Source organism: Ammospiza caudacuta, chromosome 3 (genome assembly GCF_027887145.1).
Source record: "Ammospiza caudacuta isolate bAmmCau1 chromosome 3, bAmmCau1.pri, whole genome shotgun sequence".
Lineage (NCBI taxonomy): Eukaryota > Metazoa > Chordata > Aves > Passeriformes > Passerellidae > Ammospiza > Ammospiza caudacuta.
In genome coordinates this window covers 62,080,752-62,103,923 of record NC_080595.1, presented here as the reverse complement: position 1 = coordinate 62,103,923, position 23,172 = coordinate 62,080,752, and the positions used below count along the sequence as shown (strand labels likewise).

Sequence of the window (23,172 nt, the reverse complement as noted above, 5' to 3'; positions counted from 1 at the left end):
TCTGTTGTGTCAGACAATTTTTTAAATTATGAATGTCAGGGATATAAACTGCTGTAAGTTTTTTTAAATGGAACTCTTGCTCTTCTGTGCATTGCAAATAAATAGATATAATCAAAACATCACCAAAAAAACCCAATCTGTAATGAAAGAATATGTAAAGCGCAATGGTTGCTTATCTGCTTGAACTATATTTGGTAAATAGGCAAACAAATTTTGGAAGGAATTTCCTTCCTTCACAGCTCTTACATCTGGGAGTTCAGCCTCCAGGCAAAACTTCAAAGCCATGAATCCAACCATTTAAAACACATTAGTCTGAGAACAAATGAGTCCTGGAAGAGTCCTGTTGAAAAACTTTTCCTAACAGAATAATCTTCAATGCCCTGCGAAACCACAAGTAAAAAAATGCATAAACAACTGGGTTAAGTGTAGAATTTAAATAGCCAAACCAAACCAAAGCATCAATGAGAACAGGAGGAATCACATAATTCATAAATGGATTGGTAGCTGTAAAGAAGAAGAATGGAGTCCAGCAGATGAGAAACACTCCCATTATGATGCCTAAAGTCTTAGCAGCTTTCCTTTCTCTGCAGAATGAAATGTGGTGCTTCATTTCAAATCGCATTTTTTTTCTGTTAATTGCATTGATGGATCTTGCCTGCTTCTTGGCTACAGAGTATATTTTCCTATAGATGCACAGCATAACAAATCCAGGGATGTAAAAAGACACTATGGAGGCCACAATACCTGAAGTTTCACTAAAAAGGAGAAAGCATCCTCCTGCACAGTGGACATGATTATAAATCTTTTCTGCCCCTCTCAAGTTTAGGTCTAGAAAGATCATTCCAAAAGCAAAAGCAGCAGGGACCATCCAGCTTATACACACCATGGCCACAATGACAAAAGTATTTATCTTTGATTTGTATCTTAAAGGGTCACACACAGCATAGTAACGGTCGATGGATATGAAGGAAAGATGGAAGATAGAAGCTGTGCTCAGCATAATGTCCATGCTCGAGTGGATCTTGCAGAAGAACTCCCCAAAATACCAGCAGTGCTCAACAGAGCGCACCATGCTGCAGGGCATGACGAAGAATCCCAGCAGGAAGTCTACCGTAGCCATTGAAAGTATCAGGAAATTTGTAGGCGTGTGGAGCTGCTTGAAATGTGATATTGAGATGATAACTGTCAGATTCCCAACCACTGTGGCCAGAATAATGCAAACCATGAAGATGTACATGGAAATACGGATGCTGTTTGACCAGCTGCTCCTTATGCAAGAGCCATTTATGGATTCACAGCACAATTGCATCCTTACTGGGGTCTCAAATCCACGTAGCTATGTAGCACAGGTACTGTTTTTCCCAATTCTAAGGTACGTTTACAACTGATTTTCTACTTTCTAGATCGGAAGAACTGCAGAGAGGAAAAAAAAGGGCATTGTAAACATCTTCATTTGGTTGGATGTGTAGGAAATTCACATTTCATTAGTTATGAAGGATAAAAATATTTTCTAATTACATTTAGCACAATGACACTTTTATCATCTGGCTTCTCTGGAAATGGGAATCTCCTTAGATAAACTGCATAATGGCTTGTCCTCACACCAGGACAGCAGTGACTCTGAGGGGCCTGCACTGGGCAGTGCCTTGTCCAGTGGGCAGATGAGAAGCCCTTTTCAATATTTCCTGTTTCTGTTTTCAGTCCTAGTCTTCTTCATCAATATTAGCTGGAGTACTGTATCTCCCCTTTGCTCTTGAAGATCAGTAATTTTAAATTCTGAAGCTCCCTCAACTTCTTTTTGGATACAGAAGTCTAAAACCTACAAGTCTAAAACAGAAGATTAGGAGTCCATGCATGACCTCTCCTCCAGCCCTGCCCTGATAGTGGTGACTGGACAGATCAAGTTTTACTGGAAAATCCTTGCAGGCTCTAGCTGTAAGTAGAGATGCAAGGAAAAGATCTCAGAAAATAAAAAAACTTTTATACCCTTTTGCTGACAAAATAAAATGGAAGAATCTGACTAATCTAAAACATTATCTGCTGTATAAGCAAATGTTTTTTTTCTGTTGAGCTCTAGTTTTTTTCAGTGCTAGGAGTTTAGCACTACTATGATTATTGATTATATTAATCTGTTTTTTAGCTAAGGCACAAACATGGAGAGAAGCATTTTCAGAACACAGGTTTAGTTTGCATTTAAGGACACAAATACCACTGTCCTCTTGTGTAGGCAGTAGCATGTCCCTTTTGCAAATCACTCCTCTAGTGAAAACTTTTAATGAAAGTACTTAAACACCTGGCAAGCAATATTTATTTTTGAAAAATCTGTATTTCTTTTAAATAATAGAAAGATAGCATTATTGTGAAAAATAGAGATCATTAGCATATGTTGTTCAGTAGCACTATCATTATGGTATAAAATGGCTGTCAGAAAAATACTGACATGGCAATTCAGCCAGTACTGATTTTAACCACTTGCTTTGGGATTTAGTTGCTGCTGGTTATTCTGGATAGAGCATAATAAAAAAAAAATTCTTTCTCATATTAAACTAAATGTTATTAAAAGCACACCATGGCACTGGAAATGGAATGAACATAGGCAAAAAACAATAGCTAGCAAGAACTTGACACCTACAGCTAGCAAACAGCCTGTGTTATACAGAGGGATTTTGCAAGTAGAGCCAGGCAGTGGCACCCAAGTGCCAGGGATAAGGTTCACTCAAAGTCACTCTCAGGAGTGAGGAACATATGGAGTGTGAGTATATTTATGTACTGTTTGGGGTGCTTTTCATTTCCCCTTTTGTTCTGCCTACTAATATTCAACATCATCTCTGCTCTTTTTCACCTCAATTTAATTATCACTTCATATACCTTTTCCTTCCATTTTTGTCAGTCTCTTCATGTTTCTTTTCCTGCCTGTCATTCCTTCTTTCAGCATGTTTACACCCAAGGCCAGATGAATATTTATGAACTCAAATTTTCAATTTTCACAGTAGAAAGAATTAAACACCAATTTAACTGTATCTCCGGGGCATCATTGTAAAGGCTTTAAGCCCAATAAGATTGTAAGTGTGTCACACAGATTTTGAACTTCGTTTGCTCTGTATAAAAGTACAAATAAATTAAATTAAATTATTTCGGTAAAGCATTCTATGAAGCCAATAAAAAATAATTAACATACTTTCTCTAGTTTTCCTTTAAGATTTACAAGATTGACAATTTCTCTGTGTTTTCTGATACATAAACTTTTTAGCCTAAAGAAATATTATCTGCCCTGAAAACAAGTTTTCTTAAACCAAAAAAAAAAAAAAAACAAACAAAAACCAAAACAGGGATTTTTTTTTTTAATTTATTTTTTAATAAAAGAAAGTAGAAACTCCAGCCAAAGGATGGAGAAAACTGAGGTCAAGTGTGTGGCTTTGCACTACACAGAAACTAATTAAATCAAAATACGTGTGGCAAACTGTTCAAGTGAGCTGAACTCTGAAGAAGTTTTCTAGAAGAAAACAGAATTCTTTCCTTCCATGTATAGTCACAAAGGTTAAAATGTAATAAAACCAAAATACAAAGAAACATGCTCTTAAAAACCTCTTCTCTTACCTTTGTCACTTCATGCTGGGTAGAAGTCTGCTCTTGACACTCATTTGTTTTCTGCTGGTTGAGCAGCACTTCTTCCTTTTAAGGACCATCTCAGAAGGCAGCTGATCCTCTTCACCACCATTACAGTTCTGGGTAACACAAATTTTGAGAGAACAGGCTTTTAATCCACATCTGGAGGAGCCTGCAGAAACCCCTGTGTGTTTCTGGGGCGTGCTGGTGTGGTGAGCAGCATTCTGGGCCGTTTGACTCAGCAGCAGCTGTTGATGTGAACAGTAGCTCAAACTGTTTATTTTGTCACCCACATAGAGAACAAAATTGTGGCTGTAGCTCTCATACTGGTTTAATGGGCCTTATTTATGGGTAAATGGAATTTATTTGAAGTATGTTTAGGTGTTTGATTAAATGTTACGGTCATATTGTGAGTGTACAGTATTATATAAACAAAGAACAAAAGACACTACGTAGTCTACCTCCTGTAAGCTTTTAAAATATAGCAAAATACATGAGTATAGATTGGTTACAGAAGCATGTAAGATTTCCTTGAAAAGGTATAATGTAGACAGAGTGACACATTGTGTATCTACCAGCCCAGCTATGATTACTGAACAAACAGGTTTAATCTATCAGCTCACCAGCTAACAGCTATTTGCAAGATACAACTATTGAAAATGTGTTTTAAGTAAACACCTTCTATTGGCTGTACCAGAGTCATGGATGAGAAGCATCAATTGTTTGCTCCACAAAGGACCATGCAGCTTTTTAAAACAGTGATACTGCTGAATGTAAAAAAGTGTTATTGAGATGACCATCAGCTAAAGGCCATCTAAGCTGGGTGCCTCGAGGGCATATACAAGGTGGGTTAAGATACGGCTTCTTGCAAATTCTTTTGATGACCTGGGTTAGCTACCTTATTATGTTATGTGCACAAAAATCAAAATGGGTACATACAACTCGGTTTTTTTGTCTGGTTTTTTTTTGAGGCTGCTCGCATATATAGACTGAGATTTTGCACTACAAGGTTCTCTTTGCTATAAAAAGTGAGTTTGACAACTAAAAAAATGCAGAAACAACGATCAGGCTGAGAGAGAAATCACTGGAGAGTGTTGAGAGGATATGTTGAGGAGAGGAGTCAGGTCCAATTCTTCAGAGCTGGGTATGGTGTTTGTGAGGTCCCCAGGACGCGGTGAGAGATGAGAATCTGACTAAGTTCTCAGAAGGCTGATTTATTATTTTATGATATTATATTATACTAAAGAGTGCTATATTAAAACTATACTAAAGATAGATAAAGGCTACATCAGAAGGCTTCACAAGAATGACAAAGAAAAACCTGTGACTCTTCAGAGCCTCGACACAGCTGGACCATGATTGGTCATTAAGAAAAAAAAAAATTCACAAGGAACCAATCAAACATTCACCTGTTGGTAAACAATGTCCAAGCCACATTCCAAAGCAGCAAACACAGGAGCAGCAATCAGATAATTATTGTTTTCATTCCTCTCTGAGGCGTCTTAGCTTCCCAGGAAAAAATCCTGGGCAAAGAGGATTTTTCAGAAAATATCATGGTGACAGCTGGGGAAAAGTAAAAAAGACGTATTAGGTCCCAAATACTGGTCTGTGACTGAAGAGACCTTCATCCTTCTGAGATGCTCTGTGCTGCCTCAGAGCCAGGCACTTCTCTTTGAGGAGTGAAGGTTTGGGCCTTGGTCACTACTGTCTTGCCACATATGCATTTTATAGGAAGGTAAAATTTAGAGGAACAAACCGATTTTACATGACTCTGTACAGCTCGTTATCCTAAAGAAGTCTGGCAGCCAGCTCATTATGGACACTCAGTCCAAGGCCATCCATGCATGCACACAGGGCTCTCCCACCACGCTCTGTGCCTTGAGTAACTCAGGGACAAAACTCAAGGGCATTTTCTGGAATGGCAGTTCTGCTTCAAGTGTTTTTTCCAGAGGCAGCTCCCTGGCAGCAACCTGCATACCTTTGGGGGAACTCCTGGGGCTGGGGAGCCTTCCCCTGCCCTGAGCAGGCGTGCCCTGCTGCAGAGGGGCAGGCAGCAGCCAGCCATGGAGGGCTGTCCCCATAATATTTTCTGAAAAATCCCTTCGCCAGGATTTTTCTCCTGAGAAGCTGAGAAGAATCAGAAAAGAAATGTAAACAATAATCACCTGATTTCTTGGAATGTGGTCTGGAGGTTGCATCTTTGAGTGGTTCCATGTGAATTGTTTTTACTTAATGACCAATCCTGGTCCAGCTGTGTCAGACTCTCTGCTCAGTCACAAGTTTTTATTATTCATTCTCGTCTAGCCTTCTGATGTCTCCTTTCTCTTTCTTTAGTATAGTTTTAGTATATAATATAATATAATATAATATAATATAATATAATATAATATAATATTATACTATATTATATTATATTATATTATATTATATTATATTATATTATATTATATTATATTATATTATATTATATTATATTATATTATATTATATTATATTATATTATATTATATTATATTATATTATATTATATTATATTATATTATATTATATTATATATCAGCCTTCTGAGAACTTGGAGTCAATTCTGATCTCTCACCTCGTCCTGGGGACCCTCACAACATCATAACAATTGGTGACCCTGAGTGAGTGATACCCCAACAGAGGGTGGGTTTTGCTTTGCCTCCTCCCGTGCCCAGGCTGTGTGTCTGGTCAGGGAGCCCTTCCCTCCATCTCCTGGCTTGCAATAAAATTGCACTGCAAGACCCACACGCGTTGGAAAGGAGTGAACCACACGTCTAGGGGGAGCTGTGAGCATGGGAACAGTGATATGTAATGGGGTGTTGGCTGAAATGAACGTAAAGCAGGAGGTTTTGGTATATCAAGATAATTAAGTAATTAAGTAGGCCAAATTGTCAACTAATTTAGAGTGAGAAGGAACATTGTGGTAACAAGCTTCCACTCTCTTGATGCAGACGTTTCACAGGCATTTTCTTGTGTTTTAATGCTGATGTGGAAAAAATATTCCAAATATTCATGTCATGAAAATATTCTCAGACTTGCTCCTTAAAATATCAAAGAGAAACATGCCAAACTGTTTTTGTGAGAACTCAAAGCACTTACAAATTGCCAGTGTTTAGCAGTCTTTTGAATCTGTAGTGTAGTAAAGCAGTTATACATCAAAATTCAAAGTAAAAACTTGCCTACAAAATTGTTGCTGTGGCTATTTTTTTCTAAAGAAAAGTTATATTTCTCCAATAAGTAGCTTTCAGAATTATCAAAAACCAAGAAAGAGAGATGTCACAATGTCTAGAATACTGTGGGTGATCTACTCTCCTTGTTTGTTTGTCTTTAAAACATAAAGTAATTAAAATGGAAAACAGCACAGAAGGGAATGGAAATAGCACTTTTTTCAGACATTAAAACTAAAATATTTGAAAAATGTGTTGAAAAGTTATCTTGCCCTTCTTAAACAAAACTGTGGAAGGAACACTGGAAGTCGGAAAGAACAGAAAAGGACTTGAAAATGAGAACTGTTACTGTGAAAAAAATGTCAGGAAAGCACTGGTTTCTACTGTGATTCATTTAGCTTCCATTTCTGTGATCAATCAGCAGAAAGTTTCTGATCTTCACACAGTTCATTTTAAAAACTGTTTCTCTGTCAGGGGAAACATGGAGGCTGTAAGAGAAGTTTTGAAAGTGTATAACTCCACTCATCTTGTATGCATTTCTTAGGAAAAAAAAATAAAAGAGCACAATAAAAGAAAAAAAATCTTCCTAAGTTTCCAGTTATATGCTTGAAATCTAGGAGGAAATGCTCAAATTCCAAATAAGCTAGTAGTACAAAATAATTATTTCTTTATAGGGGTTAAACAAGAAGATCTTGCAACTACTAATCTGAATGCTTCTTCTGCAAACCTGGTGCAGTTCCACTGAAGACAGTCTGAAATTAGCCCAGATTTGTACCAGAGGAATTTGGACAATAAATGAGATGTTTGAGCTGTAAACATTTTCCCATGGTTCCTATTCCTAGTTTTCAGTAGAAAACATAAACATCATTTTTCCTTGTCAAGTAAAGCCATCTGTTTATACAGAGTAAAGCAATGTTCGTGCTCTTTCTGCAAGTATAGTGCTTAGGTGAAGGACTATAAATCCAAACTCCAACATAAATGCAAATCTCTGAAATGCACAGAGGAGTAAGAGATTCCAAGAAAATAATGTTATAATAGCAAAGCAAAACACATCCATATAATAGCAAAGCCAAAAAACTATCTCTGCACAGGGTGAGGGATTCTACGTATTTGGTAGTCCCAGCAAGTAATGTCATATCGTGGTCCATTGCCCTCACTGTGCAGCAAAAGCTTCTCTCAGGGCTCCCAAGGGCAGGAGCAGCCCCTTGCCTCTCACTCCAGCAGGGCAAGTGATCCTTGCAGCTGCTGCACAGGGCAGAGGCACAGTGGGGCAGGTCCCTTGTGCCTTGCCAGTGCTTCTCTGCACCCATCAATCCAACAGGAACAACAGCAGCTACCGACTGTAACTGCTTTGCTGGTATTTGCTGGCCTCTGAGCACCACCTCCAAAATGAAGGCATACACAGAGGAGGGAGGCACTGAACAGTGAAAAGGTACAATCCCATTCTGCATGCTTATGACTCTCTAATAACTTCACAGAAAGGAAAGAGCCTTGCCCTGAATTCATAGCTGTGTGTGAAAAGAGCTTTGCCCCCAGCTATGTTTTTCTTTCAGCCATTGGGAATGAGTGTTTTTTAAATCATACTTTAAATCATATTTACTGCTGTTGGTGCTGTTGCTGCTCACTACAGAAAGAACTGTGCAGAATAATAACCATTATCTTCAGTGCTACCTGTAAGAGATTCATCTTTGAAAGAAAATTACATCCCAGACTAGCAAATCAGCAGCTCACCGTATTCCAGACTGCATGCCTCGGAGATGATACGGCACAGGAGTCACTTCCTCATCACCAAACAGCACAGGCTGCAGATACAGCGTGGAACTGACTCATCCCACACCAGTTCTCCCAACTAAGTGGCTGCATGCTTGGTCTGACTGGTTCACAGCCTGCTGGGAAAATCTCATCAACAGGATGACGTAAACCTTAAATGTCCAGAAAAGATAAACATGTAATGGTAGCTTGTGCCACTAGCATATGCAAAGATGAATCAATTTGAAGCCTGGCTAAAGCCAGGCTTCTTTCATGAAACGAAGCATGCAACATGAAGGAAATGTTTATTGTGGTCAAGGAACACACATGAGATGGAGCTAATAGCACTGAACGGTTTTTAAGATTGTTCAATATTTCACTTACTCCTTTCAGTTTTGTGTGATGTTGACAAACTGTAACACTTTCAGTTGTCTTAAAACATTTGATTTGCCTATCCCAGAGTGGATATTTCCCAAAAGCTCCAAGCACAATACTTTGACAGTGTCTGACAACAAGACTGATTAAAAGATATTGTTTCCTTCTAATAAAAATTTTGCTAGCTGTTTATTTATGATGATCAGGTCTTTATATGATATGCTTTGTAGCAGGGACTTAAGAGCTGCTGCTTTCCTATTTACATACTTTTACCATACCAGAGAACTATACCTGCAGCTCAATGGCAGCATCCCCCATCCTCAAACAATAGTTTTAGTATTGCTGTGGAACCCAAGAAGGAGCATTCTTCCAGGAAAAATGTAACCCCAGAGAAAAGAACTGACTCACCTTGGGGCAGTTTGTGTGTGTCATTTGGTGAGCTGCATTGGTGGAGAGCCAGGTCTTTCAGCTCCTGCTCCCCAGAGGTTTCTCTGAGCCTGTAGCAGGACCTGTGGGGCTCAGGCTGTAACTTTTCCCCTGGGTATTTAGAGTTGGGATAAGCTTGGGACTTAGGGAAGTATGGCACTGGCAAGGGGGCACAAAGCATGTAAGGCTGAACAAGAAGGACAACTGATGGTGAAATGAAAGTCTTGAAATGTCATATTCTGGTCTGGAAGTGTGTCTACTCTACTGGAAGCCACTGAGAGCTAAAATTGCTAATAAAGACTTATATATCAATAAATTATGTCCTCTAACTTGCCTTCTCATGGACTGTTCTCTGTTCTTTTCACAAATGCTGGACTTGACTACAGTAGAGACATGCTATTTTCCCAGAAATATTGAATCTGTTTCTAGTAGTCCATTTGCAAGCCCAACAGGCTGCAGATGCCAGTGCTAATGCACTATGGGCCATTTTTAAGGGGGCAACATTCCAGGGCCGTCTTTCCCTTCTGCAGCCATTTCCTGCTGCAGGAAGCAGTGATGCTGTGCACGAACATCAGTGGTATAATGGCACTGCAGAAACAGCAACACAACTAGTGCAGAAATTGCCAGTGCCAGAGGCTGTACCCTTTCTTGCTGAACCTTTGCTCAGGAAGACATGCCTGAGCAGTGCATTTTTTTCACCAGAAAAGCTTTATTTATTTTGTGCTTTGTTTACAGTAGGTGCTGTATATCAGTTGAATACCAGGTCACTGAAGGGTGCACTGAAGTCAATTTGAACTTGATTTATGAGTTGTCAATGAGTTCTTACTGACTAGCTAGCTCCTGCCAATACACAAGACACTTAGAGGGAACAGATGGCAACAGGAGGTTCAGCTGTTTAAATGTTCCTCTACCATCCTGAGTATGTTTTTGCTCATGTAGGTGAGGACTGGTGAAGAGAAAGCATCTCTCTCTTCTCCTCCCTTCCCTTTTCACCCCCTGTAGTCCATTTTGTTCTTATCTGCAATTCTCCCTTCTACTTGCAAATGTTTGTAAGTCATGAAGATATAATGATGAGCCTTGGTAAATCAAGGAGGAATACAGGTCACATCCTTCATGACAGAAGGGACAACAATCTATAAGAAAAGGCTCAGAAGAAAACAACTGGCATTGTAAGACTCCCTTGGCAAAATGCAGGAGTGGTTACATTAAGTGTTACACAACCCTAAAGTGCAAGAGGTTTCTGTTTTTGATTAGTCTAATGCTGAGCTTGGACGAACTCCTGCAAACAGAGGTTAATGTTAACACGAATAAACAACTGAAAGGCCTAGTGTAACACTAAAGATAGTCTCATAAACTCTTCAACAAAATAAATGTTTAAGTCTCTTTCTAGGTAATGATGATTGATTAAACTTAAGCTTTTATATATACACAATCCTCATACATACAGCCATCTGATATTCTTAAGGTCCAGCTAATTTACACTAGTTATGAAAAGACCACACATATTTTTTTTACTCACACCTGCCAAAAGTTTTCTATCTTTCAGCCTAGCTACCAGGAAGTACCCCATGATTTATTAATGGCCATGTTTTTACAGTTTGCTCTTCCGTCCTGTAAATCAGTGTCAGATATATTTGATTTCTTCTTAGACAAGAATAATTCTTTTAAAAAAAATGTTCCCATGAATGAATTACAATGTATTTTCACCATTTGTTTATTTATTAGTTGTTGCAGCCAACTTGGCATAAGAACACCTCTGAAAAAAATGGAGAAGACAACCACTTAACAAGAAGGGGATGGGAAGAAAATAAAGGTTTGTACTTTTTTTTTTTTGATCCATTTTTGTACACTTTGTAAGCTGGGTGATAAACTAAGGTACTGGGAATGTCACAGGATCAGTGCACCTAACTTTTGTCAGGATGGGAGCTATATCAGTCACTGTCTTTGAACTCTTTGGGGCAATGTTGATGACTTCCAACCACAACCAAACCCAGTCAAGTTGTGTGAGACCCTCCACACAGAGGGAACTGAAAAAACCACAGATTTTGCCTGAGTAGAATAGCTCTGTTTCTGCAGATGCACAATCAGTAGATGCAAACTGAATGTAACCACCACTGATTTTAGTATAGCAATCTCATTGCCCCCATTTGACTTTATTGGACCTCAATGAAAAGAACATTAAGTCAAGATTTCTGGCTCCTAGTGGAGACAAAATGAAAGGAAAGGAGAGCTTTAGGTGTTATATAGCAGCACTTAGCCAGCACAAGAATAAATGCTATATGGAAAACTTAGAAAGGTCTTTAAAAAGCATGGGAGAGTGTATCCTAAAAAGTCTGTAAGTAACATGGCAATGGCATTGGCCTAGAGTTCACTGTTCTTTGTTTGTTCAACTTAACGGCAACTGTCTGTCAGTACTATATTTTGTCTAAGAATTTCATAAATGTTGCAGAATAAAGGTTAGATTTTTCCAAACTCATCCATAAGTTTGACAAGAAAGTCTTGCCTGAACTGCCCCTCTCTCTCCCCCACAATGAATTTTCCTTAGAGAGCCCTAAAGCTAGAACTGAATAGACCTTTTTCAGTTTACAAAAAATCAATCTCAGATGGCTGGAAAACACATCAAGGTGAATTGCAAAATAGAAAAAAAAACATCTTATAAAAAACTGACCTTAATGTTTCCATGTATTTGACTTTGGTAAGTTCAAGTGTGTCTCATACTCCTGTGCTCATTTAGAAGTAAATGTTCAAAATTGCTGTTACAAAAGTCATCACTTGATCTTGAAGACTATCTCAAAGGTATTCAAATTATATTTTTAGTTTTATGTTATTATGTTTTGCAGTACATAAGCTGGGTGACCAACTGTAATCAAATATTTATTCTCCCACTTTTCTGAAAGGGGATTTCCTAAAGATTGACTGTATTTATTACATTAAAATCTATCCCTGCTTTGTATACTCCTTGTTAATCTTGCATCCTGACACCATCACAGCTCTCAGACTGAGGTTATCAATCAACTTTAACATTAGAAGCAGCAAATGAAGATGGATAGACGAAGTTGAAATCATGCAGTTACAATGCGTTTCCTATATTGTACATATTTACAGTAGAAATTCCCTGCTGCCATGAGAATATCTGAACAGAAAATGGATTATTTCCCTTAAAGCTTTATCGTAATGAGTGGCTACAATGAATATTTTAATACTTTCACAGCTACTACTTTTTTTTTCCAGACTGAAAGAGAAAATAACAGTGTTGTCAGTATGCAAAGTTTCTCTTTCACCAATCAGCTGTGTCTGATTCACAGATAAACAACACTTGGCAATGTTGCCATGTTCATCTGTGGCTTCAGTAGGAGGTGGTGTTTGTCTACAGTGTTAAAAGGTTAATTTTTGGAAGGTGTACTATAATTATTTCTCTGTTGGGGCTCCATGACCCTTCATGGTCCATCACAAGCCACAGAGAAGCATTCCTGTACTAGTTGTGGTAAACCTTATAATAACTGCTGCTCTCTTTATTGACCTACGCATGTGATTTCTCTTTTTCAACTTTGTTGCCCTTTGTTGCCAACATTGGCATTGCAAACACCATCTGGAGAAAGTGGATTTATAATTCAATTGTTGGTTAATTAGAAATTCTGCAGTTCAAATTCAGGTCATTGTCATTCTGTCTGTCACTCACTAACTGCACTAATTCAATGTACACAAGAATGGTGTCCCATACTGTCAGTAACTCACCCATGATAAGTTGTTCCGAAACATTTAGCTTTGAATTACTTGGTCTAAAAGTCGCACAACCTCTGATTGTACCTCAGTATACCATATTATTTAATGCATAACTTGAGGTTATGATGACTTAAATATATGTTTAAGGACATGGCTCTCTTTAAAATTCCAGATTATTAGGATTTTGTTTCTCTGTTTTTTCCCAAGGCCTCCCTACTTTAATTCAATATGTAAAATAAAGTACATTAGACTTTACTCAAAGTTTCCCCAAAATAGTTACTAGTTCCCCCAAAATACTACTACTTAAGGTAGCTGCAAGGTTTGGGTCATATTTGTTTAAATGGAGTATTTTTCTACCTTCATCTGAAGCCTTGCATCAATAAAATCTATTATGAACTTGTTTTTCTTTCTGTGTGGTTAGAAACACTGTGGACAGGTGGGTCTTGTTTGCTCTGGCCAGCATCAAGGTGTAAGGAAGAAATATTGATATATGAAGAGCATGCTTTTCCAGCTCAGAGAGGGATAGGTCTCATTAAGATACCATCTGTAGTAGCTTTTGGGTGGGGTCATTGACGTGAATTACTTATAAATTAATTTGACTTTTTTACTCTGGCAGATCTGTCCCAGAGTCAGTAAATACTGCTGCTGTTAAAGACAAATGTCATTTGTTGCATCAGGCACTCATTACCTCTCTGCTTCTCTATTCTGAATGTTTCTGTAATTTGCATCAATTGAAATTTCCTTTTATTACAAAACCTCATCTTTCGTTATCTGAACTTTGTCTAGACACTTGTGACCACCAGTCACTGAGGTGAAGATCTGGTTGGCTTTTGCAACCCCTTCAGGGAATCCTCCCCCAAAAGCAGGGTTCATTGCTCTTGTGTATTGAAATGGTGGAGCTATTCTGAGGCTGCTGCAACAGTCTATGCAATTTCATCCTCTGCTTGTCCAAGTTCTTGCTTTGTCATCAGAAATGGAAAAGAGCTTAATAAACTCCTCAGTGGTTCATTGTGTGGCACCCTTGGAACCCTCTCAGAGAGAGGAAAGTTGTGCAGCACATCTCAAAAACTGCAGGTGAGCTGCTCTTCAAATTTGCTTTTAGTGTAATTTTCAAGGAATCCTGGACTTCTGTATTCTGCTAATGGATGAGATATAAGAATCCTTTCCTGATATCTTGTATCAGGAATAGCAATATTTATTGTATCCTAACTGTGCCAAGCTCTGACAACCCAAGACAGTCAGCTCTGCAGGTACCTGGGAAGTACCCAGAACTTCAGAAATGCCAGCAAGCAATATGTGGGAGATTTTTGTGTTCACTTGTGAGATGCTGAACAAGGAACCAGCAAGCACAACTTAGAGTCCTTGCCTGTTTTGAGTAACTGCTCCCAAGTGATACAGTTCCCCCATTGAGTGAAAGTTCAAGTGTTTTATTTTCAGGGTTAAAACACTCCCAGAAAGAGCTCCTAAAATTGCACACTGGGAAGCTGCAGCATGGGTAAAACCAGAAATCATGTGACTTCAACAACTTCTGGATAACATACATAGGTGTGTCTGGGGTGGGAAGTCACAGAGTGTTTTTTACACGCCACGTTTAGCACAGCTCAGTGCTAACCTTGCTAAGAATGGCAGTAGATGCAAAGTGCTATGGGATAAGTATGGAGGCAGGGACCACTCCAAGGCATATTGGATGCAAACAAAGCTCATTTGCTCCATAACACGTTAGGCAGAAATGAGGCCCAGGGCTGCCAGGCTTGATATCTCATTGCTAGAATTCCAAAATAAGGCCCATTTCACATGCTACAGGATGAAATGTGTTTCAGGTGCTAAAAGATTGCCTATTTCATACATCTTAACAGTTTTGAAGAAATTATCCATATACCCAAGAGAAGGTGCTGGAGTACTGTGTTGTGTATGGTAAGTGGGATGTGAAGTGCCCTGGAACCAACACTCATCTGCCATGTACAAAGAGGTGCAAGATCAGCGTGACTGCAGAATTGGATGTGCTTTATCTTATCTTAGCCAGACTGAACACCTGGATGGGTTGTGGAGGATCACTTTCTTTCTCTAAAATTGCACCTAACATAATTTCATATCTGGTTTGCTCTTTATTGTAGAGTACCTAGGGGCAGAGTGGGGCCAAGGCTCATTGAGTAGGCACTGTTGATTGGGCTGTAAGGCTGAAAATGCAGAAACTTAATGGTTATGCAGCCTGAAAAACAGGAAGGGCCAAAAGGGACAGAAAGACTTTCTTGGAGAGAATTTATTCTCCAATAAAATGACAAACCACATTTCATAGATGTTGGTATCAGTCTTCTTTCTACTGTAATTCTATCAATCAATATGATATCTTGGGTGAAACAAAATTTATGATTAAAAGATTTACGTGACAGATCCTGCATACTAAAAAATAATTGCACTGGCTCAAGCCCTGTTAAAAAGGCATGCACAGCAAGGTGAACACATCACTTTCTCCCAAATAAGCCCAACTGCCACAGGTGCCAAGCAGAAGTGCAATATATTGCAGAACAGGAATCATACAAGGTAACTGCTATGGCTCAGGAGGAAACTGCCCTCCTGTCTCTGGTGAGTGTGTGACTCCTAAGGACACACTTTACAGGGAAATTCGCAGAGGATGTGGCTGGTCCTTCTCATAAAGCCTTCCAAAAAGTGTCGCTGTTACGAGCGGTTTCGACGTGCCATGCTTGCTTTTCAAACGCCCGTCACGTAGCACCTGGTGGAAAAGGGAAAGAATGGTACTAATGCTCAGCTAACAGAGTAGCAATACTGCATTGTACAGAAAGAATAGGTCTTAGATGCCGTATATTTTGATGCAACACTTTTAAAAACAGTCACGGTAGCGAAAGAAAACAGAATTCTCTCTGGGTCTGCCACAGCCTTGCCGTTATAGCCTTCCTGCACTTCCTTGGATCCAGAAATCCTTAAACCTTCCTTTGTCTTTGGAAATAAAATACATTTTCTTCACCTCATAAGAAGGTGAGAGTGAGAATAACTAATTTGTTAGATTCTCTTTAGTTACTCATACAAGGCAACAAAGGTTATATGCATATCTAGGACACACTTGAAACATTTTTTGATTTGTAGACCCCAGAACAATTTTCAGATGGAAATTGAGAATTTCAAGCTATTGCCGTACATAGTTTTACTTATTTCCATTTTATATATCAATTTGAAATCACTGTTCACCAACTGTGAACACCTGTAACAACTTTTTTGCCCCTGTGACAAAAGGTAAGCATGTATTTAAGAAAATACAGCCTATTGTTTTAAAATTAGACCATGATCATACTTTTAGGATACCAATAAATTCTTTGATGTGCCTATTTTTTACAGAAGTCTCCTTCAAAAACAAGTATGAAGGGTGAACAATGCTTTTCAATTTCCTATTGTGTAAAAAAATCACCTTTGTTTCCCCTAAAATTTTTCAGGTCTTTCTTGCTGTCTTCATTGTCTCTTGTAAACTGTTAAATACTTTTTCCAAATCAATGAGGATTTCATCTAGCCTATTGCATAAAACTAACCTAAGGTTTATGAATGAAAACATCTCCTAGCAAAAATAAGATGTGAACCGCCAAATAAAAAATAAACCCCTACAAACCCCTCAAAAATCACTTTTAACATTCTTAATCGCATAGAATCTCTGCTCTTAAACATGATACTGCTAAGTAATTTTTCTTGGACAATTTCTCGGAGTATTTTATTTCTCGGAGTATTTTATTTCTTTTTGGACAATTTCTCGGAGTATTTTATTTCTTTTTCTCCTAAAAAAACCATTATGAGAAGCCTGTAGAAAACAGCTCACTGAAAGTTGTGGTTTCTTCATTTATGATCTAAAGTGGGAAGGCAGATTTGCTGGATTGATTCAATCCTCCATTTAAATCTGTCCCCTTGGGTGCCAGTCAGAAAAACCAAAGAAAGCAGTTTTTGGATGGGGCTTTGCTGCCAGATCAATTTTCAGCCCCACAGCCTGAGAAACCTTGCCACAAGCAGCTCCAGGGTGTCCCATTACCTCGAACTCCCCAGGGGCCAGCTGCACCCCGCTGTACAGCACTTCTGGGAAGACATGGCTGGTGCCAAACGTGCCACTGAGGGAGAACACGTCAAACTTGGTCTGAGCCATCTCCACGGGCTGCCCACATGTGCTCAGGTTTGTGCTGGGGCACTTGAGCAGAGTGCAGATCTGTGGGGAGGAGGAGACAGAAAGGCAAAGCACCACTGAGCTTTCAGCAACCACGAGCTGGATTTGGTAGCAAGCAAAGTTCCCAGGATGCAGTAATGGACAAATGTTTTTAGGTGGTTGTTACATGGCCACACTCACCTCTAAACATGCAATTACCTGCCAATGGTATTTTATGAGAGAACCGTGAAGCCCATCAAATGCACCCAGGACATAAACTTCATCTCTCCTCTTGTTTGACATCTGGTAGACCAGATGACAGCAAAGGTCTCCTTGGCAAACAGTGTAATTTCCATCCTTGTGCCTGAGTTCTCTGAAAGTGAATATATCCTTCCGGACAGCTCCCGAGAAAGTGTCGTTTTCTCCAGGAAACTTCTCGATGCTCGTGGCATGCGAGCTCCAGTTGACAGCAGGGGGGTAGGTGGGGGAAAGACGGGGGCGTGCACTCAACTCTGCTAGCAAGAGACGTCCCTCCTCGGTGTCACTGTCATAGTGGTAGGCAGCAGGTCCCTCTGGTGTGAACAGCCCACTGCCTGCCAAGGACACCACCAGCCCCCCGTTAGCCAGCACAGCTTGGCAGGGGTGCCAGTCACCCCCCACACCGCACTGGCATTACTTTTCAGTGATACTCTGTTCATTCAATACATTACTGAAAGGTTTTGGAATAATTTTAAAGCACCAAAAAGCCAAAATACCCACCCTAGTGTTAAAACTTAGGTTTATTGAAAAATAAATCATAGCTCTCAGAGTGGCATATTTGACAAAGGAAGCAATCATGGGGGTAGCTATGTTTCACTAAAGGACACACAGGGCTCTGGCCTAAACTCAGTCTATTTAGGGCAGGCAAAAATGCTCCTTTTTAGTTTTCACTTTGATTCAGGGAAGAGATGCAGCTATATCCTTTTCTTAGTAAAGAGGAAAAAAAGACAGTATGTTGTCATCTTATTGCAAAAGTTCCATAACTTCCTGGTGATTTCTCATGGTCAAATCCTCACAGCACTGACTCCTTCACAGCACAACGAACAAACTCCAACTCCCTTCTCAACCAGCTAACCCTTGCGTAGCACTCGTCTTCTTATTGGACCCAGCTGTGGCCTGTTAAGAGCAGGCCTGTTCCTAATCTCTGGTGATTAGCACAGCTGCAACTCCTTAGGTGTGAGATTGCCTTCTGCACTTATTCTCTTGCATTCTATCCCCCCACAGCAGTAAATCTATTTTCACAGCAAAGCAAAACATAATATCTCTAAGTCTTCAGCAGCCACAAGAAAAAAGAGTGGAATTCTTCTTTTGTTTTTACACCAATAGGTTCTTTTTTTTCTCCATTTAACTGTTGATTGAATTTTAAACAGGAAATGCTGCCTCTAGATGAGAGATTGAAAATTTAAGTAAAACTTTTTGCTATTTTCTGAAATAAAATTTCATTTTTAAGTTATCAAAACTTAATTTCTATTTTTCTACTTTTAGAAATGTCTAATGTCTTAATGTCTGTTTTTTCTATTTTTACCTTTTTCAGAACATTCAACATCCTTTTCCTTGAAGTTGTTTGTTGCATTCAGTACCAAATCACAAAGATCTTTAGTCCAATTGAAACACTGTTTTTCAGAGACTTCACTATGTCTAAAACATTTCTGCCTGCTTCTGAATCTGGGAACAATTTTCCTGTTCCTGAATGCAGCTCACCTGTCATTGCCATGGTGGTGTTATGAGTATTTGCAGAAAGTAAATTAACACCCATGCCCATAGCCCAGGCAGAGTGAAACTCAATTGCAGTCAGAAAGGGCAGGACATTCATCCAAGCTGTTGGGAAGAGCACGGTGTCCACCTGCATCTTGTTCACCAGGACCACAGCAGGCTCATAGAAAAGGATGTCAAAGCAAGTGAAAATGCCAAACTTCCCAAAAGGAGTCTCAAAGGTGACAGCTTCTGGCTCTTTTGGATAATCAAACTGAGTTTCACTTCTAAACAGATTGTACTGCAGGTGAAGAAAATGGCATATTAAAAACTGAAAATAAGGCAAGATTATGAACAGCTTTTGCATCTGAGACAGGCGTTAATGCAGAACTGGGAGAGGAGGTACCTGAGCTGGCTAGCACAGCCGGTTTGTATCCAATCAACTGACCCTCCTGCCCAAAAAATGGGGTGGCTGTGCCCCATCTACCTCCTGACAGCAATGCCCATCCAGTATTAGCTATACTCCAAGACCAAGGGCCAAGATGTCCCCTGAGAAAGCACTGTCTAGGCTGGCCACGAATGTATCAAGGAAAAGCTAATGTTTATTGAGTATGGAAAATTCTGTCACTGTTTTCTTACCATTTACTGTCATAAATGTAGCTTTTAAGTGTTTGGCAGCTGGCATGCACTCTGCAGCTGTAGTGCTCCTGGGAATAATTTGTCTGACAGGTCAAGCAATTACTTATTATTTCTTCAGGCCATAAGATCATCAAATCATCCTGGACTGGTTGTCACTTTATAGTAATGTAAAATTACTGTATAAACTATCTGAAATTGGTGCCAGAGAGCTGAAAAATTCATTGATAATGAATTAGAGGTTGATGCTGAAGCATTTCCTTACCTTATGGTAGCGAGCCACCAGTTTGCCCTGTGTGTCAAAGACGACATCCGTGTTGTAGTGGTACCGACCGTCCCTGGGGCAGCTGGGATCACTGGAGTCACACGGCTTCTTGTCCCCGATATTTGCAACCACATAGATGGAGTTATTTCTGGCCATGCAGCTGAGTCGTTCCTGCACTGGTGTTGGACCAAATCTATTGCATTTTTAGTGAAGGAAAAAAAAGTCTTATAGAATTATAAGCGCCCCATGTAAAAGTAATGCATTCAGAATTACTACACCATTAACTGCACATCTCCAGATGCTGAAAAAGCAATAGACCAAAACATAGGTTTTGTTCATTTTCTTCTCTGTTCATAGCATCATTTTAAAATGACAGTCTCTTTTATCTTTAAAAAATGGCCTCCTTGTGTTCTTCTTTCCTGTATCCTTTACAATGTTGTTTTCTGTGTGGATAGAATTTCCAGCTAACATGCATACAAAGATGTGAAGAGCTTCACAAAGCAAAGAATAAATCAGTACAGAGACATAAATCTTAAATAGCTGAAAAAGCAAATTATCAAGCAGCTCTAAACCCTGATTCAGAAGAAAATTTTAGCCTTTTTTAATAATTGTTGTCTGTATGCCTTTAGTAAAAAGTGGGTGCCCCATTTACAGAGCTGAGGACTCCTGAAATCTAGCTTCATAAAGCCTCAAAAGAGAACATAAAAGGTTAGCTTAGGTATGAACTGAATCTTTTCAGTGTCCCAAGCTGACACACATTGGGACCACCTCTATGTGTAACACAGCAGATGTGCAGGTGGCTGGATTTCCAAAAGATATTTCTTTCAGATCTAGATTAATATTTTGTGCAATTTGGTTTAGAAATCACTTAGCCACCTGAACTGAGGACTGAACCAGCTTGTCTGATCTATGCAGCTACATGATAATAAAATAGCTTCCACTTACAGAAGGTTTTCACAAGTGATCTGAATCGATAAATTTGTGCATGTTTTTAAAATAATTATTTTGCCTAAAACATCCTCATTTTTGTCCTTTTGCAAGTAAAACTGTCTCAGTGCTTTTACCTGACATATTTCCATTACCATTTAATTAAGAAGTCTTTGTAATGCATCTCATCTCTACAGTACTTGTGAATTTTTATAGAATAAAGAATTAGAAGTTCTTAGTAATTTAGTGTCTGCTGCTCAAGACTCCATGAGATAGATAAAAGGTTGAAATCACCTAAACCACTGCAGAAGAAATCACCTTGAGGGGTCAGTGCAGGGAATCCAATTCACCGCTGGATCAGGGATATCCTCCAGGTAGGGGTAGATGGATTCTCTTGTGAATCGCCAGCCATAGATGCCGTCCTCAGGAGTCACAATGATGTGGGCACCCTGTCACAACAGGCTCCGTTTAAAGGGCACCCACCAACAGACAGCCAGGAGGGTCAGCAGGAGCACTGATGGACAGCCCTCACGGCAGCCCTCGTACCTGCTGGGCAGCTTCCTTGATGGCCCCTTCCAAGACATCCATGTTTCTGTTCATCAGGGCCAAAGCATCGCTGGCAGGGACGGGCTCCTGGGTGGGCTGTGGCAGGATGACGGCGTGCTCGTAGACGGCTGCCAGGAAGGTGTCGGAGGCGAGGGCCCGAAGGGTTGCGAGTGCAAACAGCACAGCGGGCAGGAGAGCCTGGGAAGGGAGCATGGCTGCAGCCTCCCAGCTCCTGGGTCAGCATGGGGAATATAAACTGGAGGGAAAGAGGAGGAGTAAAGACTAATAGGTTTGCTTTGGCAATAATCTTCCGTTGAGTAATCTGAGAGATTTCTGCCAAAAAGTCCAAGAAGCTTTTCTCGGAATCTGATCTTGTTTCCAATATGAAAGGTTTTAAATAAAATTAGAACAAAAGGCTAAGAGAGCTTGTCAGAAGCCACGTTAATCTACAAGGGGTTCATTGGAAGGAGCACTTGCACATTTCCTTTGCACATCCCTCTCCACGCTTTTGAACCCATCTCAGGGAAAGCCCAGACTCCCCTGGCAGGGATCCACTACTCCATGTCACTTTACTGCATATAGCTGCCATCAGTGGAAACTTCAGCCACGACTGAGGGCAGACCACCTGCATGGGGTGCAGTCTTGCTCCAGAGTGCAGACAATTCAGCAATGTTTATGAGACATGGTCCTGCCATACCTCCTGCTTTTGTCCAATGGCTTATTACAGTTCAAGTGGGTGCCTTGAGAGCATCCTCCCCACTGGGCTCACACTGCAGTATAAACTATCTCTTGAATTGTGCTGACCTCTCTGCCTAGAGCTAACAGACTTGCTTGTTTTGTGAGAAAGAATTTGACGACACAATTTTTTCTTTACTATGGTCCTTTCAAAAGGAAGGTTTTGTACAATAAGCAACTTGAAATTACTCATGGAAAGCACCATTTTTTCTCATGGAAATAAATTTTTAGCACAGTATTTTGTAAATAGAATATTCCTACTGCAGTTTTAGATGATCCCTAGAAAAACCTTAGTTAGGACCTGTGGTACTTTAGTGAGGGTAAAGGAGTATAACCTGACTTGTCATTTACCACATAGAAGAAATTTTACAAAAACCCCTTCTTCCTCCTTGAAAAATCTTCCTATTCCCTATGTAGTGTCACCCATAAGAATTATCCTTCTCCATCAGCACCAAGGCCTCTTCAGGAGAAGCCAACACTTCATCAAGTCTATGATTCTAAAATGTCATTGTGCTCACAGATGGCTGCAACATCTGTGTTCAGGGCACAGGGCTCCAGAGCAGATTGCACCCAAAGCACAGAAGAGGCACAAGTTTTAGGAAGCCCCATGTCTGGAGCCTGGAAGTCACCCAAGAGGATGTGGCAGGCAGGGAAAGCAGTGGGCCTTAAAAAAGAGGAAGTCTTGCACAAAACATGGGCATTCCCCGGGGTAGCTAAAAGATGACAGCTAAGTAATCATCCTGCCAGGAAAGACTCAGCATCAAAGACAAGGGAGCTGCCAGCATTGAGCAATTCTGCCTCACAGCAACACAGGGAAGTCACTGAGAAGCCACCACTGTGCTGCAGCTGAAAAAAACATGTTACTTACCAGACAGATAAAAAAATCAGGCATAGTATTGCTGTAGTAACACAGTTAAAGCAAGCCTGCATCCCAGAAGGAAAACAACTTCGGGAAATCTCAGCAGAGACCAGCGTGGACACATTCCTGCCCAAGCTCAAGGGCATGAGGCGCTGGGAGAGGTAGGCCCCAGCATGGGTAATACCTGTGGCACCCCAGCTCAGCACAGCACAGGCTGGAGTAGCAGGGACTTTGGGGGCTGCTACATATCCCAGGGGAAGCTGCGGGGAAG

The 23,172-nt window shown here is 40.0% G+C and overlaps 2 protein-coding genes across 2 annotated transcripts; both read right to left on the bottom strand.

Moving 5' to 3' along the window:
* Positions 1-307: 307 nt before the first annotated feature.
* TAAR1 (trace amine associated receptor 1) lies at positions 308-1,369 on the bottom strand. Its single transcript, XM_058802694.1, has one exon. It carries the CDS (start codon positions 1,307-1,309, stop codon positions 308-310), a length of 1,002 nt encoding a protein of 333 aa, XP_058658677.1. The 5' UTR covers positions 1,310-1,369.
* A 13,940-nt stretch (positions 1,370-15,309) lies between these two features.
* On the bottom strand, positions 15,310-21,520 carry LOC131555953 (pantetheine hydrolase VNN2-like). Its single transcript, XM_058802283.1, has 7 exons — positions 21,308-21,520; positions 21,080-21,210; positions 19,835-20,027; positions 18,943-19,234; positions 17,422-17,795; positions 17,095-17,265; positions 15,310-15,798 (listed from the first exon to the last, which is right to left on the bottom strand). The coding sequence occupies exons 1-7, from the start codon at positions 21,518-21,520 to the stop codon at positions 15,679-15,681; spliced, it is 1,494 nt and encodes a 497-aa protein (XP_058658266.1). The 3' UTR covers positions 15,310-15,678.
* Positions 21,521-23,172: the final 1,652 nt, after the last annotated feature.

Excerpts from the sequence above, each read along its gene's own strand:
- TAAR1 (XM_058802694.1), bottom strand. The coding sequence starts at position 1,309 with ATGCAATTGTGCTGTGAATCCATAAATGGCTCTTGCATAAGGAGCAGC.
- LOC131555953 (XM_058802283.1), bottom strand. The coding sequence starts at position 21,520 with ATGCTCCCTTCCCAGGCTCTCCTGCCCGCTGTGCTGTTTGCACTCGCA. Across the intron at positions 21,211-21,307 it reads TCAAGGAAGCTGCCCAGCAG|GGTGCCCACATCATTGTGAC; the intron begins GTACGAGGGCTG and ends CTGTTGTGACAG. Across the intron at positions 17,796-18,942 it reads CACCACCATGGCAATGACAG|GCAGTGGGCTGTTCACACCA; the intron begins GTGAGCTGCATT and ends TGTCCTTGGCAG.